Source organism: Echinops telfairi, unplaced genomic scaffold (assembly GCF_000313985.2).
Source record: "Echinops telfairi isolate 266 unplaced genomic scaffold, ASM31398v2 ScPeMD7_7412;HRSCAF=8450, whole genome shotgun sequence".
Classification (NCBI taxonomy): Eukaryota; Metazoa; Chordata; class Mammalia; order Afrosoricida; family Tenrecidae; genus Echinops; species Echinops telfairi.
In genome coordinates this window covers 13944085-13959040 of record NW_022111312.1, presented here as the reverse complement: position 1 = coordinate 13959040, position 14956 = coordinate 13944085, and the positions used below count along the sequence as shown (strand labels likewise).

Here is a 14956-nt window from a genome sequence, read left to right as displayed (position 1 = left end):
GCCCCCACCCCATTTCCTACAAAAGATTCTCTCCCATCAGTAATCCTTCCAGTGACCAGAATGAAAGGCCGTGTACCTCCTGCCTTTGCCTTTTCTCGCTCGTTTTCTTCTTCTTCTCCTTCTTGGCCTTCTGCTTGGACCAAGCCTTGTTCTTCACGAACTTTCTCCTCCCTCCGTTCTCCACTCGCTCTCTGCTCTTCTGCTCCAGCAGCTTCTGCCTCTGCTTTTCTCGGCTTTTGTCTTTAAAGGGGATGGTGTCTGTGTCAATGTCCACGGGCACGAACTCGGGGAACTGCTTCCCCCTCAGCTCTGGCATCTTGGGCATCTTCAGCAGGGCAAAGCCTCGCGCCAGACGAGCAAAATCAAGATCTATGAAACCAGAAACAGCCAAGTCAGCACATCCACAGTAGGGGCCTGCAGAAAACTGTGTCAACAGGTAACAGGGTCTCCACATACTTCTGGAAGCCCCCTCGTACAAGGCAAGCAACAATGGACGATTCCTCAGTTTTCCTAACCAAAAGCTATTGTGGGTTTATTTCCATTACAATGGATGTGACCAGTGTGTGTAGTCTGCTAGAAAAAATGTCTTTGAAGTGTTTTGAACAACAAATTCTGAAGCATGCCTAGCCATTTTAAACTGAAGTGAAATTTGTGTAACAAAACTGAAGCCTAACATTTTCTACGGGATCGTTAAAACATAAAAGCCTACAATACCACATACAGGAGCGGAGATTTCGTTTACTGACACAAGCCCTGGAGGCGCTAGCTTCAAGGACAGCAGTTCAAAGCTGGGAGAAGGATGAGGCTTTCCATTCCCATAAAGAGTTACGGTTTCTGTCCCCTAGGGTCCCTGGATGGCAGTTTTGTGAGCGAGTTGAGGGAGCGGTGGGCTGGGCACTGGGCTGCTAACGGCTCTAAGGCCACCAGCAGTTCTGTGGGAAGAGGAAGAGGAGCTGCCTGCTCCCGTACAGACTGACAGTCTTAGACGCCCTGCGTAGATCGGGTCACTGTGAAAGGAGTCGACTCGCTGGTAGTGGTGTGGGATGGTGCATTAGGTCAAGCATCGAGCTGCTACCCAAATCGGGGGTTTCAGCCCACTAGCCACTCCGAGGGCTGTCTGCTCCTGGAGAGATGTGGAGTCTCGGTAACACGACAACCAGTCTATCCCACTGGGTGACTGAGTCAGCAAGGCAGCCACAGGAGCGGGAATCCCACTGAAGGAGAGCCAGCTCACCTTTCAGCCTGAAGATGAGGTTACACTCATGCTTCACGTACGCCTGGACATGGGACACGAAGGCTTTCATCCCCTTCTCAAACACGGCTCGGTCAGCCAGGGCCAGCGCCTGCAGCTTGGGGAGGACGTCCACCGTGTGGCCTTGAAGCCTCATTTCCTGCAGGGGGCACTGCATACACAGTCCACAACTCAAGCTCCAGGCCAGACTCACTGCCTACCCAAGGCTCCCTTACTCAGAAAACCAGAGGCAAAAACCCTGACCCTTCCAAATCCAAGTGTGAGCCCCAGAGCTCAGAGACAGCCCAACTGTTCTGACACACACCGATGCCCGCAAGGTGGAGGAGGTGGTGCTAAATTCAGCTCACGGCTTTTCACGAAGATGGCGCCGAAGGCTAAGAAGGAAGCTCCTGCCCCTCCCAAAATGGAAGCCAAAGCAAAGGCTTTAAAAGCCACGAAGGCCATGCTGAAAGGTGTCCACAGCTACAACAAAAAAGAAGATCCGCACGTCACCCGCCTTCTGGGGGCCCAAGACCCTGAGACTGAGAAGGCAGCCCAGATACCCCCGGAAGAGCGCCCCCCCCCAGGAGGAACAAGCTGGACCACTATGCCATCATCAAGTTCCCCTTGACCAGAGTCTGCCGTGAAGAAGATCGAAGAGAACAACCCACTTGTGTTCATTGTGGATGTCAAAGCCAACAAGCACCAGATCAAGCCGGCTGTGAAAAAGCTCTATGACATTGACGTAGCCAAGGTCAACACCCTGATCAGGCCTGACGGTGAGAAGACATGTTTGGCTCCCGACTGTGACGCTTTAGATGTTGCCAACAAAGTTGGAATCATCTAAAGTGAGCCCAGCTGGCTAATGCTAACTATAAACCTTTTCAATATAAAATAAATAAATCCAGCTCATCAAGGTGCAATCCAGTCATTTTAAGACCTTCAACCACCCAAAAATATAAAACTGCCGGGCTCCTCTGAAATGCCCGGGGCAGACCTGGTGAGCACACACCCCGGCCTTCACTGCCATTACGACTGCTCTTGAGCGAGCTCTATTATTCCAGGCAGAGTTTCACTAATGCTGAAAGCTGCTGCTCTAAGTAATCCTTTGAATTGGGAGTACAACAAAAGTGTTTTGGTTTTATTTTTTAAAAGGACATCTTAAAATCACATCTCACATGTCTGGTAGGTGAATATGGTAGGTGGGGTCCCTGGGCCTAAGCCCTACCCCTCAGCCAGGCCAAGCAGTGGCCACCACCCAGGTAGGGCTCCTTCAGCAAGAACCTCAGACCTGGCGAGACATGGCGCTGACATCACCAGCCTGCCCGGTGAGCAGCCACCCCTTCCCTGGCTTTGTGGCAGAGCTTCCTCAGCGACCCGGCCCCTGGGCACTCCACAGCCCCTGCTCACCTTCTGGTTAATGGCCAGGAAGCTGACGTAGGACTCTTCCATGGGGAGCAGGAAGACGAGGGCGCTGCCGCCATGGCCAATGCGGGCCGTGCGGCCACAGCGGTGCACGAAGGCGCTGTGGGCAGAAGGTCGTGGGAGATGAGGGCTGGGTGGGCACCGGCCCCAGACACCCCCTGCAGTTCCATCCTCGACTCGGCCCCTCCTGAGGCACAGCAGGGGTCCGATGCAAAGGAGAAGGGGCAGGGGAACAGGACAAATGGGAGCAGGAGCCCTGGGGCGGCGGGAAGAACGAGGCTGTCTTGCGAAGGCAGCAGCCAGTGTCACCCATTAAATGTCTTCATTGCTGAATGGGACACTCATCTGCTCTGTAAACTTTCACCTCACCCACGTTAGGAAAAACCCGAAGGGGAAACAAAATCCCTGCCCACCAGGTGTCTGTCGCTCTAGCTAGCCTCTGGGTGTGGAGGGCCGGCTGGCGCGAGTGCCTTACCTGGCACTGCTGGGAGGGTCGTACTGCAAAACCCAGTGGACCTCGGGGATGTCGATTCCCCGGGCCATCACGTCGGTGCACACCAAAATCCCACTGGAAAGCAGAAACCACCATTCTGAGCAGGAGGTCGAGGCTGCATCCATCCCACCATCTGTACCCATCTCCGCCACACCGGACTGCTCAGACCAAGGATGTATCGGGCACTGTGCGCCTCCAGGTGTTTGCCCACCTGCCCAGCGACCTGGAAGGTTGTTTAAGCACTGACTCCACCCACAAAACAAACACTCGGAAAACCGCACGGAAGGAAGGAGAAAGGATTATTTTTTAATTAGCATCTTCCAATTAGGATATACAAAACCATAATGGAGAATAAGCATTGGTGAAATGTTTCTTCCCCCGCTTGAGCAGCGGGACCTGGCAGAACCAGGGTTAAAGCGCTCGGCTGCAAACACAAGTCAGTGGTTCAAGCCAACCAGCAGCTCTGAGGGAGCAAGACAAGGCTGCCTGCTGTAGAGGTGACCCCTGGAATCGTACAGGACAGTTCAGCTCGGCCCTCGGGGTGCTGTGAGCAGGATTAACAGCCGTGAGTGTGATTCTGGCGGGGAGGACTCACTTTTCACCGAGTGTTTGAATGCAGTCCGTGGTCAGTGAGGACGGCAAACAGGAAGTGATTAGTTATGGGCACAAACAGAAAGGCATTCTGGTTGCTAAGAGACCAGAAGCTCACTACAATGGGGCTGGGCAACCTACAGAAAATGGCCCTCCCCACTAAGCGGATGCAATGCTTGCTTCCTGCCATTCATGCCGGTCACCCACGTCCTCCAAGCCCCCACTGGGCGAAGCCTGGGGCTCCTGGCGTGGCAACAACAGGTCAGATTTCTGTCCTTACATCACCTCAGCTGTGCACTGCAGCCCAGGGACAGGGAGCAGGAAGGAGTGGAGGCTCGGGCCCCACTCGGGAGATGTGGCATGCTTGTCAGACACCGGAGGGATGTGGGGCAGGCAGGGCAAGCATGCCGCGGTCCCCCCTCGACCCACCTTGGCAGCGAACGGAACTGCATGAAGATCTTGTTGCGCTTGTACTTCATCTTCCCATGAATGCACAGGATCCCCACGTTCCTCACCAGGGCCTCCAGCGCCCTCCCGTAGTACTCCACGCAGGCGCAGGTGCTGCAGGAGGGCAGGGCTGCGATCACGGCCACCGGAGGGCAGGCCCAAGAGCAGGCAATGCTGTCACCTTGGCCCCCCACTCTGGGGACCCCACGCCCAAAGGGACTGCTGCCACCCACAAGGGTTCAGCTGGCTGATTTTGAGAAGGGGATCGCCCTCAGAAGACAGGCCTCTCTTCTGAGTCTGTCTTCGTCTGGAAGTGCTGCTGAGACCAGCTCAGCCCCTGGCGGGTGGCTGCCTAGCTCTGGCACGTTTTTGTTTTGTTTTTCATTAATAAAGCAGAGAACATTAAAGCCTGGAGAAAATACACACTGGGTCAAGACCCGATTTGACCCAACTGTGATCAGAGGGAGCCACCCTGCCCTGTGCTCTGTATGGAGCAAGGCCTTCCCATCTCTGGTCCACAGACACGGGGTTCACCAGATGCTTAATCTGCAGGGAGACCCTGGTAATGGGTTTGCGCGTTCACTGTCGTCCCCAGCCTTCTGCACCAGGTGTTTAGCACAATGAACCTCTCACTTGGCCGCAAAGCAAAGAGACGGGAGGTGCCTCCGAGAAAGGCCTGCCTGGCAACCCCACCTCTGGAAACTCCTTAGTCACTGAAAACCGTCTGGATGCAGTTCCCACTCTGACACACGGGGGCGCCTGTGTGAACTGAGGCAGACTGGACAGTAACTCGATGGGGTGGAGCTGCCGAGGCTGAAAGCCATGTTATTTGCAGCCCAAAGCATTCCTGACAGACACATTCTGGGGAGAATTCAAACAACAAGGCCTCAAGTGGACCCCTCCCCAGGTCCCACCATCCCCCCAGGTCCAAAGGGCTTACCTGAAGAAGACCAGGTGTTTTTCTTGCTTATGATTCCGAAGAAAATGCACCAGCTGGTTAAATTTCTCGTCTGCCTTACACACCTACAAGATGAAGGCAATACAGTCAGGGTGCAGGATAGCACCCATGAAACACAACTTTCCTCCAGCTCTTTAATGATTCCTCCCCCCACTATCATGGCCCCAATTCTACCTTACAAATCGGAACAGACCAGAACATGGACACTGCTACAGATAAGAGCCCACAACACAGAGAATCCAGGATAGATAAACCCCTTAGGGCCAACAAGGAGAATAGTAGAGATACCAGGAGGATTGGGGGAGGGCAGGGGGAGAGAAGAGGTGAATTGACCACAAGGATCAACTTAGAACACCCTCCCAGGGGGACAAATAAAAGTGAGCAAGGGGTGACAGAGGACAATGTAAGATATGGAAAAAATATAACTTATCAAGGGTTCGTGAGGGAGGGCGGGCGGGGGAGGGAGAAGAAAGAAATGGGCACTGATATCAGGGGCTCAAGTGGGAAGAGAATGCTTTGAAAATGATAGCGGCATATGTGCAAATGTGCTTGACACACTGGAGGAATGTATGGATTGTGGTAAGAGATGTAAGAGCCCCAATGAAAGTATTAAAAAAAAAAAAAGATGAAGGCACTATTGACGATCAGCTCTATGCTGACAGCAACCCCGATGACCACTTTCAGATCCAGCTTTCAACAATGCAATAGCTAATCCTTCCTCAAGCAGGGCTTATTGCTGCTGCTGCTGCTGCTGCTGCTAGAAGCTGTCGAGCGACTTTACATGCCACGGAATAAGCACTCCCAGGCCTGGGCCAGCCTCTCCAGCCTGCTTCGCTTGCGCCCACTTTCGTAGCCACTGGTCAACTCATCTCGACGGTCTTCCTCATTTCCACTGACCCTCACTTCCCAAGTATGACGTTCTTCTCCAGAGGAGCGCAGGAGACATGACCGAAGTGTGGGAGACCCGTCATCTCCAGGGCTAAGGGCGAACTCTAATCAAATACTAATAAGCTCGTCCCAGCTCAAAACAGACGTCACCACCTCCTGCCGCCACTGAAAGTTCATGTGAGGCCATCGACCTCACTGTGCACAGGGACACCTGGTTTTCGGACCACCGACCTCTGTAGCACAGGCACCGAGGAGCCCCCAGGGCCACAAGCAAAGGTCCATCCGCGCTGCCAGCCCTGCGGCTGGGCCTTGTCAGGCGGTGAGATGAGCTGGGGTACTCCTGCCTGTCCCTGTCCGGCCCCGGGCCCCGGGCCAGTCCAGTGGCAGATGGGCAGGGGAATTATGAGAGAGCAGTGGCTGCACCACTGAAACCACGAGTTCCAGGAGTCCTCCCACTGCCTGGTGTGGAAGCACTGCACAGCGACACCTAGGGGGTTCCTGGTGGCTCAGGTGGGAGCAAAGCCCTCCTGTCTGCTTTTAGAAAACACTGTGCGGCGGTCTGACTCTGTCCCAGAGGGTCTCTACGAATGGGGCGGACTGGACAACATAAAACAACAGGCCTTACTGGTACCACCTCAGCCTTTCCCAGATGCAGATTGCAAAACAGGGCCGGGGCTGACAAACCAGGCCTGTCTTACCTGGCGTGGTCTCCTCCCCAGTCATCCTCTGAGTCTGGGTCACCTTTGCCTAGGACCTTCTTGGCCACTCGGGATGCACGGGGCCGACTGGGCCTGAAACTGCAGTGCTTGCCCAGGCCTGGCGGCCAGCGCGCCCGGTGCCTGTGTGCCAAGACAGCCAGAGGGCATCTACACGCCCACAGCAGGTCCTCTACATGCCCACAGCAGGTCCTCACGCATGCACAAGTGAGAGCACCCATGCCATGTGCCCGGGGCACTGTCCCAGAAGCACTGAAGCATGCCACCAGGAAGTAGTTCAGAATCACCAAGCCCACAGCACTCACGGTCTGTCCCGAATCCCTGAACGGTGGGTGGGGAGCCTGGGTGCTCACCATGTAGTAGTTGTCCAGGCGGGAGGGGGTTTTCTGGGTGCTGCTGGCTGCCACCCCCTTCTCCTTCACGGAGATGCGGACGGGGTTCCTCAGGCCTGCGCGCACCAGGCTTTCCACCTCTTGCGTCTGTGTGGCCGAGAAGAGGCCCGTCCTCCTCTGCTTCGGCAGGAGCTCCAGGATGGTGTTTATACTACAGAGAGGAGGCTGACTTAACCCTACTAACAGCGCCATCGACGGAAGGCACGGGGTGCCACTGGCTGCTAGCTGACTCCTCACCAAGGCGACCAGGGGCACAACCGAGTCAAATGCTGCTGCTCCCCTGGGCTGGTATAAAGCAACTGGGAATCAGAGGGTTTAAGAGCAGACTTCCACAAGTCGATTGACAGACCTCTGTTCCTAGTTTGAATCAGTCCAGAACGGGGGACTGGCAAAGTTACTTGGCCTACTGCCCCCTTTTCAGAAAAGAAAAAAATTTACTCAGCACACCACACCCAAATGAATAAGGTGTAGGTATCTGCATTTACTGCCCCCAGGTCATTCCAGCACCCGTCCCCAGGGGACAGTGTGGCCCTCTTTGAGAAACACTGGCCTCAAAGCTGATGAAACCTTCTCAGTATCACAGCAAGCCCCCATCGTCCCCTGACAGTTTGGGTGAGGGTCTCCCACACAGAAGATGGGAATTCTACCAGTGGTCACCAGTTTTCCTTCCCGATGCTTAAACAGGCCCTAAAAAAACTGGAAAGGAAGCCGCCAAACAGTTCCAGTCTTTAGTGGGAAGGGCAACTACGGGCCATAGGTTTCTTGTTTCTGTCTTGTATGTTTTTCTGAGATCTACATGATTGTGTTAATTATACTTCCTGCACGACAGCACAGGGGTTAATGCACTCAGCTACTGACCAAAGGGCAGGTGGTTCAAACCCACCCGCCACTCTGAGGAGGTGGGAGGAGGAGAAGGAGGAGGAGGAGGAGGCAGCAACTGGCTTCTGGAAGGATTTCCAGCTGCGGACGGCAGTAGGGCAGTCCTGCTCTGCTGTCCCCCCCATTGGGACCCATCACCCCAGTCAGGCTTGGCTCGGCTCGGGCTTTTGCAGCTGTTCTGACTCTGATGTGACGGAGCACGGTTAAACGGAGAGATTAAAAAACTTTGCTGAGACTAAGGCCACTGTGATGTATGGATTATTTCTCTCTCTTTTTCAATCGTTTGATTAGGGGCTCATACAACTCTTATCACAAGTATGGATTATTTCTCAATGAGAACCATCATTTTTTTAAAATTATTTTAAGGAACCAGGGGAAAATGTATTTTGAGAATCTCGGGGATTCAGAAAAGGAGAGATCCACCCACCAATTGCAGTGGCAGATCCCAATAACAGAATGTACCCTAAGCCAGAAAGAGGGGAGACAGACAGCCACTGCAGGGCCACCCAGCCACCTCCCAAGGACCAAAGCACACGTCCTGCTCTGGAGACGGTCATTCTACAAATAAGCACGGCTCAGAGAGAGAAGACAGGAAACAATCTAGTGCCCACCCATCGAGGGCCCCAGCTGAGTCAACAGCAGGTCTTTCCGATCGCAGCCCCGTGAGCACCCGTGGCTCTGTGCACACCAGCACGGGGTCGCAGGCAGGCGGTGGTGCGTAACGGGAGGCAGGTGTCTCAACAGGGCAAACGGCATGCCTGCATGTGTTTTAGAAAAATACAGGCTAACAGGATTACTTGGAAGTGTAATTAATATTCTTGCACGTAGAGAGTTCAGACAAATGACAGCTTTTTAAAACTGCCTGTAGAAGTTGAAATTCCCCAAGAGCCCAGGCCTCGCTGGGTCCCGTGAGGCGGGAGGAGTCGCTGAGACAACTATCTGGGTAAGCGTTTCGAACATAGCTGCCGAGGCCACTTTGACACAAGAACTGTGCCCTTCTAAGAGACACTGTGGTTACCCTACAGCATGGGGCAGCAGGAGGGGGGGCGGGCGCAGGAATGCATGGACAGCAGAGGGAGCTCACGCGAGTGAGACTGCCGGGTCGGACACCAGGATGCTGCGGGCACAATGGGGCAAGGACACAGGCACTGACGGGATGTGTGCAGCCTGTGGAAGAGGAGCCTGGTTTTCCTTTGTTTTCACCAACAATGGAGTGAAATATGACCCACAAAGGAACCCACTAAGTGAGAAAACCCACAACAACAGTGCTTCTGCAGAAGGGAGCCGGGGCCATGCATATAAGGGGCGTGAGACATTTGGGCAAACGGAGTTAAGACAATGGTATTCGCCCACGAACGTTTTGAAACTCCCTATAGAGCTTGTCCTTTGGGATCTCTGCCTGTGTTACTTGCTGGAGACTAGGAGACGGGTGCTGCCGTGGAATGTTAGAGGGATGCAGTGTCCCGGAGGCAGCAAGGGCCGATGGAAACCAAGTACCTGGCCTCAAACCCCATGTCCAGAAGTCGGTCCGCCTCATCCAGCACCAGGACGTCGAGGGATTTCACACAGCTGGCCAAATCCAAGCCCTCGGCCCTTCTCCGGAACATGTCCTCCAGGCGGCCTGGCGTGGCCACAATGATGTTCCCGCTGTGGGCAGAAAGGCCAAGTCATGCATGGTTCTCTGGGCCTTGAGAACATTCACAATACTCACCAACCTAGGCTGCGTGCCCTCACCCAATGTTTCTCTAACTCCCGGCTTTGCGGCGTCCATTTTCTAGTTCCCCAGGACTGCTCTCACGTGACAAGGGCAAGGCTGGGGCATTCTGAGGACTTCAGGGCTCACACAGCCAGCTAGAGGAGAGCAGGTGTCACCCCAAACACCTTTCTCCTCTGCCGGGAGGAGTTGGCTGAGGCTCTTAAGAGTCAGAGCCGGCACAGCAAGACCGAAGGTTGGCCTGTGGGAAGGTTTTATTGCAGCAGTTCTCAACCTGTGGGCCACGACCCCTTTGGAGATCGAAAGACCCTTTCACAGGGGTTGCCCAATTCATAACAGTAGCAAAATTAGTTATGAAGGAGCAACGAAAATAATTTTATGGTTGGTGGGGTCACCACATGAGGAACTGTATGAAAGGGTCTCAGCTTTAGGAAGGTTGAGAACCACTGTATTCTTGGGTTGCTGGCTCCCTGGGTCTGTGGGCCCTACAAACTGGGCTGCTAACCTCAAGGTCAGTAGTTCAAAACCACCAGCCGCCTTATGGGAGAAAGAAGGGACTTTCTACTCCTGTTCAGAGTTATGGCCTCAAAAACTCAAAGGGGCAGTTCGACCCTGTCCCACAAGGTCATTATGAGTCAGCACCAACTTGATGGCACTGAGTTTGATTTGGCTTTTGAGCAAGCAATTAAGTACTCTGAAACTAACCAAAAGGTTGGCAGATCCATCTACCCAAAGGCACCTGAGAATAAAAGCTTGGCCCCTGCCTCCGCCAGGCCACAGCCAGAAATCCCTATGAGCAGGGTCCGTGCTAGCACATGGGGGTTGCCATGTTGGTACAGACCCAGTGGCAACTAGTTTCTGTTTTTTGTTTACTTTTTGGGGAGTTACTGAAAGGGATCTTAGAGTCGGGCCTCGATGCTCATTTATTTCCTCTTGGGTTCATGGCCAAGAGCAAGGAGCCCTGGTAGCACAGTAGTTAAAGAGCGCAGCTGCTAACCATAAGGTGATCGGTTCAAACCCATCCTACGGGAGAAAGTCAGTGGGCCTTGGAAACCCCGGTGGAGCTCTGCTCTGTCCTGCAAGGCCACTATGCGGCAGCATCGACTCGAGTTCAGCTCAGCGCCAGACACAAACAAGCAGCAGCAGCCACCACACGTACCCTTGGGCCTTGAACCGCTGCACATCTTCTCCGGGGTTCCTGCCTCCAATCCAGAGGATCTGGCTGAAACAAGACCAATGGGTCGGAGAAAGCCCGGCACCTGCCGATGCCGTGGTTCACGAGAAGCCAGCCCGCAACTCACCTAAACTGTGGGAAGGGCTTCGTGAAGTGCGCCAGGACCTCATTGATCTGAATTGCCAGCTCCCGCGTGGGTGTGATGATGATGGCACCAACCTGCCCAGCGAAGGAAAGGGCAGATGCTCAAGCTGAGCCTGTGCCCCTCTCCTGCCCTCCATCCAAGGCTGCCAGAGGCACGGTGGCCACAGCACATCATCCCCAGGGCCAGCCCTCACGGGTCCTAGGCACCCTACTGCAGGCATGCCCACCACTGCACTGTATGACCCCAAACTACCCCTCTTGGCGTTGCCCAGAGCAGTGAGAAATGTGAGGGGCTCCACCCCCCACAGAGGGGGCACAGGGCCCTGCTCTGCCTTCTGGTTGGAGCTCTCAGACTGTACACAGGGGGCCTGGGCTCCACTCAGCTGTGCTTCCTGTCGGCGATTTCACAGCTCAGAAGGGTCCCCACTCGGAGTGCTACTTTCCTAAGTGCGTTGTATGTGGGGTTGCTTTGGGTCAGAACAACAAGTGGGTAGTGTGAGGTGTGCAGGGACTTTACAGGACCCACGACGACTGCAAATCACTGGCACTGTGTCCCTGCCCTCCTTTGTGACCGCGTCCTTGCTTCACTCCAAGTGCAGTGCAGATGGAGTGACAATGAACCCGCCGGTCCACTCACCTGGCTTTTCTTTAACTTCTCTTCCCTTCTCAGGAGAATTTCCAGGATAGGAATGACAAAGGCGAGGGTCTTGCCACTACCTGTGACCTGCAGAGGGAGACAGAGTTTGGGTCTGATTTTCCACAAAGGTCCTTTGGGACTTAGAGGGGCGGGGGAGTGAGGGGAAGGGACCACACAGGAGGACGGGGCCCCATCTCCACGAGGCACTCACTGCTTCTGCGGCGACGTCTTTGTTTTTCATGAACAGAGGGATGGTCGCAGACTGGAGGAAGAATGTAAAGCAGCCAGTGAGAGGCGGTCATGAGCCGACAAAACCCAAACCCACTGCCATCGAGTCGACGCCCAGAGGACAGAACAGAACTGCCCCCTAGAGTTTCCACACTGTGGATCCTTATGGGAGAAGACGCCCTCATCTTTCTCCCCCGGAGCAGCTGGTGGGTTTGAACCGTTGACCTAGTGAGTAGCTGACTCTACCTCCAGGACTCCTCATCAACCCACAAGTGAGGTCAAAAGTTCCAGGAATTTACTCAGGGTGGCTTTTGTGACCCCAGGGGACATCTGGCAATGGAAGTCTTTTAAGTTGTCAAAACCTGGAGTGTGGGTAAAACCAAGCCAACAAGCCCCCGGTCTTCAAGTCCCTTCCACCGTACACCAAGCCGAAAGGGACGGATGAGCGCCGCCCCAGAGGCCTTCCAAAGCTGTCGATCCTTTAAGTAGGCTTACCGTGGATGAGGTGAAGTCCACAGAGCAGGAACGACGTCTATCTTACATCCAACAACTCACACGCACCGTGTTTTCACTCGTTCACTGCAGTCCCCTCAGTGAACCATCCCTTGTCCATCCCACATTTGCCCTGTGTCTCCCATTTCCACTCCTCCTCCTTTCCTAGCCCCTGAACTCTGTCCTGGAGTAAAGTGGCAAGCCACTTTCGATCTTGAATGGTTGATTATTCTATCCTAAGGTTAGCTCGGTTCTAGACCTAAAGGGTGACTCAGGGCCACAGTCTTAAGGGGGCCAACCAGTCTCACCAGCAAGCCTGAACCCTTTTGTGTTTTTCTGGTTTTGTTCCACATTTTTCTCCCACCCTATCCAGGACCTTCCAAGTGGTCCTTTTCAGAGCAGCTGGTAGTGCCAGCTGGGCACCATTCAGTTCTCTTCTTAGGGTGGTGGAGACTGGTGTTTTGTGCAGTCCATTAGGCCCCAGGCTAATTGTTTCCATGTTTGTATGTTTTTTTAATTTTCATCATTCTTTCCTTCAGATGGGGAGGGACCAACAGTCAAGTTGACAGATGGCTGCTCAGATGCTTTTAGGAGCCCCAACACTATTTATGCAAGTGTGTTGAAAAACAAAGTCATCTTTGTGAACTCAGTTAAGTCCACTGACCTTGGTGTCCCCAGGGACTATGGTCCTGATCCCTCAGGCAACAGTAGCTGATTCCCTCAAGGTGTTTACTTAGGGCTAGGGGATTCTCAACACTTGTCCCCACCTTGCTCCACCATTCCCGGAAGTATTTGCAACAAAGGCAAACACACAGGTACAAATATCCCGTCACACCCACTCTCCGTTCCACACCTGTGTGTTTTTCAGGACCTCGCTCACATATCACTGTCACTGGAGGACTGTGCATAGAACAGGATTTTCCTCTGTTGTCTTGAACCCTTGCAAAACCTTCCCTTGTCTTCTCCTGCCTCCAACATTTTTTCCTAACTTCCCTACTAGATGTTGCCTTCCCCTCCACCCAAGTCAACACTTGTCTACCCTAAGCCCAGTGGTTCTCAACCTTCCTAATGCCTCGGCTCTTTCATACAGGTCCTCATGTGGTGGTGACCCCCAACCATGAAATTATTTTTGTTGCTACTTCATCACTGTCATTTTGCTGCTGTGATGAATCGGGCGACCCCTGTGAAAGGGTCGTTCGACCCCCAAAGGGGTCGCAATCCACAGCTTGAGAACCGCTGCTCCAGCCCATGGCTCCATCCACTTCTCCTCTACCTGCGTTGTTTGGAAGAACTCCAGAGAACAATCTGTGCCCAATCACACCGTTTCCTGTAGACCACAACTCATTGACACCTCCCTGTCACACCCCACCTTCCCTGCTAGCTTGCACCCTCTTGTCACTAAGTGTTACAGTTCCTTCCTTCACAACACCTGGCCCCCAGCTAAACTTCTCTAGTTCGAGAGAGTTTTCTCTCTCTTGCACTAGAATGTGAAGTCCGTGTCCATGAGCCACATATCATAGTCGCTAAAAAAATCCTCAGCATCTAGAAATGGACTTACAGATACACAGCCTGACCTTAATATACAGCAAGTGGGTAAATGAAGAAACCGAGCCAGGCCATGTCACCTGGCCCACCCAATCATAGAAACCACCACCCACTGCCATCCCGGAGATGCCAACCCATAGTGGCCCTGCAGGACAGAGAACTGCCTCACGGGATTCCCACAGCTGTCATCTTTACAGATGCCAACTGTCACATCTTCCTCCTGCAGAACTCCTGGTGAGTCCAACTGCCCGCCCATCGATGCTTCACCCACCGCGTCACCAGGGCTCCGCTGTCAGAGTGACTGCAGGCACTTTTACTAATATCAACCCCACCAGACAGGGAGTAACACGAAGCGAAGCACAGGGAGGTCTCCAGCCTCCAAGGGGTTGGGGCAGGATCTAGGCCAGTGCCCCCGTCTGCCTCCCCGAGCACCAAGCCGTTTTTTATGACCTGGAAGCCGGAGGCCGCGGGAAAAGGCCCGTGCTAGACAACGTCTAGTCCCATCACCCAGTCTGGGTCCCAAGAAGCGCAGCTTGCCCCGTCCAGAGTCTCCTTTGCCCCCACCCACTGGGGAGGCGCTCCAGGCGGGTACCTGCACCGGCGTCATGCAAGGGAAGCCCAGCTCCCGCAACGCACCCAGCACCCGCGGGTGCAGAGGCACCGGCAGCGACTCCCAGGACCCCTCCGTCACGTGCTCCATGGTGCGACCCGCCGCCGCCGCCGCTTTCCGGAAGTCTCCACAAAGGCACTTCCGCTTCCGGTAGCCAGCTGGGCCGCCCGGAAATCGTGCCGGAGCGGCAACGTTCCGGAGGGCCGGTAGGCGCCCAAAAAGCCTTGCAAGTGTCCGGAAGCTGGTGACACAGGAGACCGCGAATGGCGAGGACCAACGTGCCACTTTGCCTCCAGCGCCTTTCCAGACCGAGCAGGACTCTCGGCGGGAGGGCTTCGCGGGCCGGCTGGAATGGACATTAGTGGATACCCCTACCCCACCTTACAGATTTG

The 14956-nt window shown here is 54.3% G+C and overlaps 1 protein-coding gene across 1 annotated transcript; it reads right to left on the bottom strand.

Moving 5' to 3' along the window:
* Positions 1-16: 16 nt before the first annotated feature.
* DDX55 (DEAD-box helicase 55) lies at positions 17-14654 on the bottom strand. The gene is made up of 13 exons (XM_045296724.1): positions 14547-14654; positions 11901-11951; positions 11690-11776; positions 11036-11127; positions 10894-10956; positions 9518-9667; positions 7103-7292; positions 5128-5210; positions 4170-4301; positions 3132-3224; positions 2642-2756; positions 1235-1403; positions 17-369 (listed from the first exon to the last, which is right to left on the bottom strand). The coding sequence occupies exons 1-13, from the start codon at positions 14652-14654 to the stop codon at positions 17-19; spliced, it is 1686 nt and encodes a 561-aa protein (XP_045152659.1).
* Between the last annotated feature and the right edge of the window lie 302 nt (positions 14655-14956).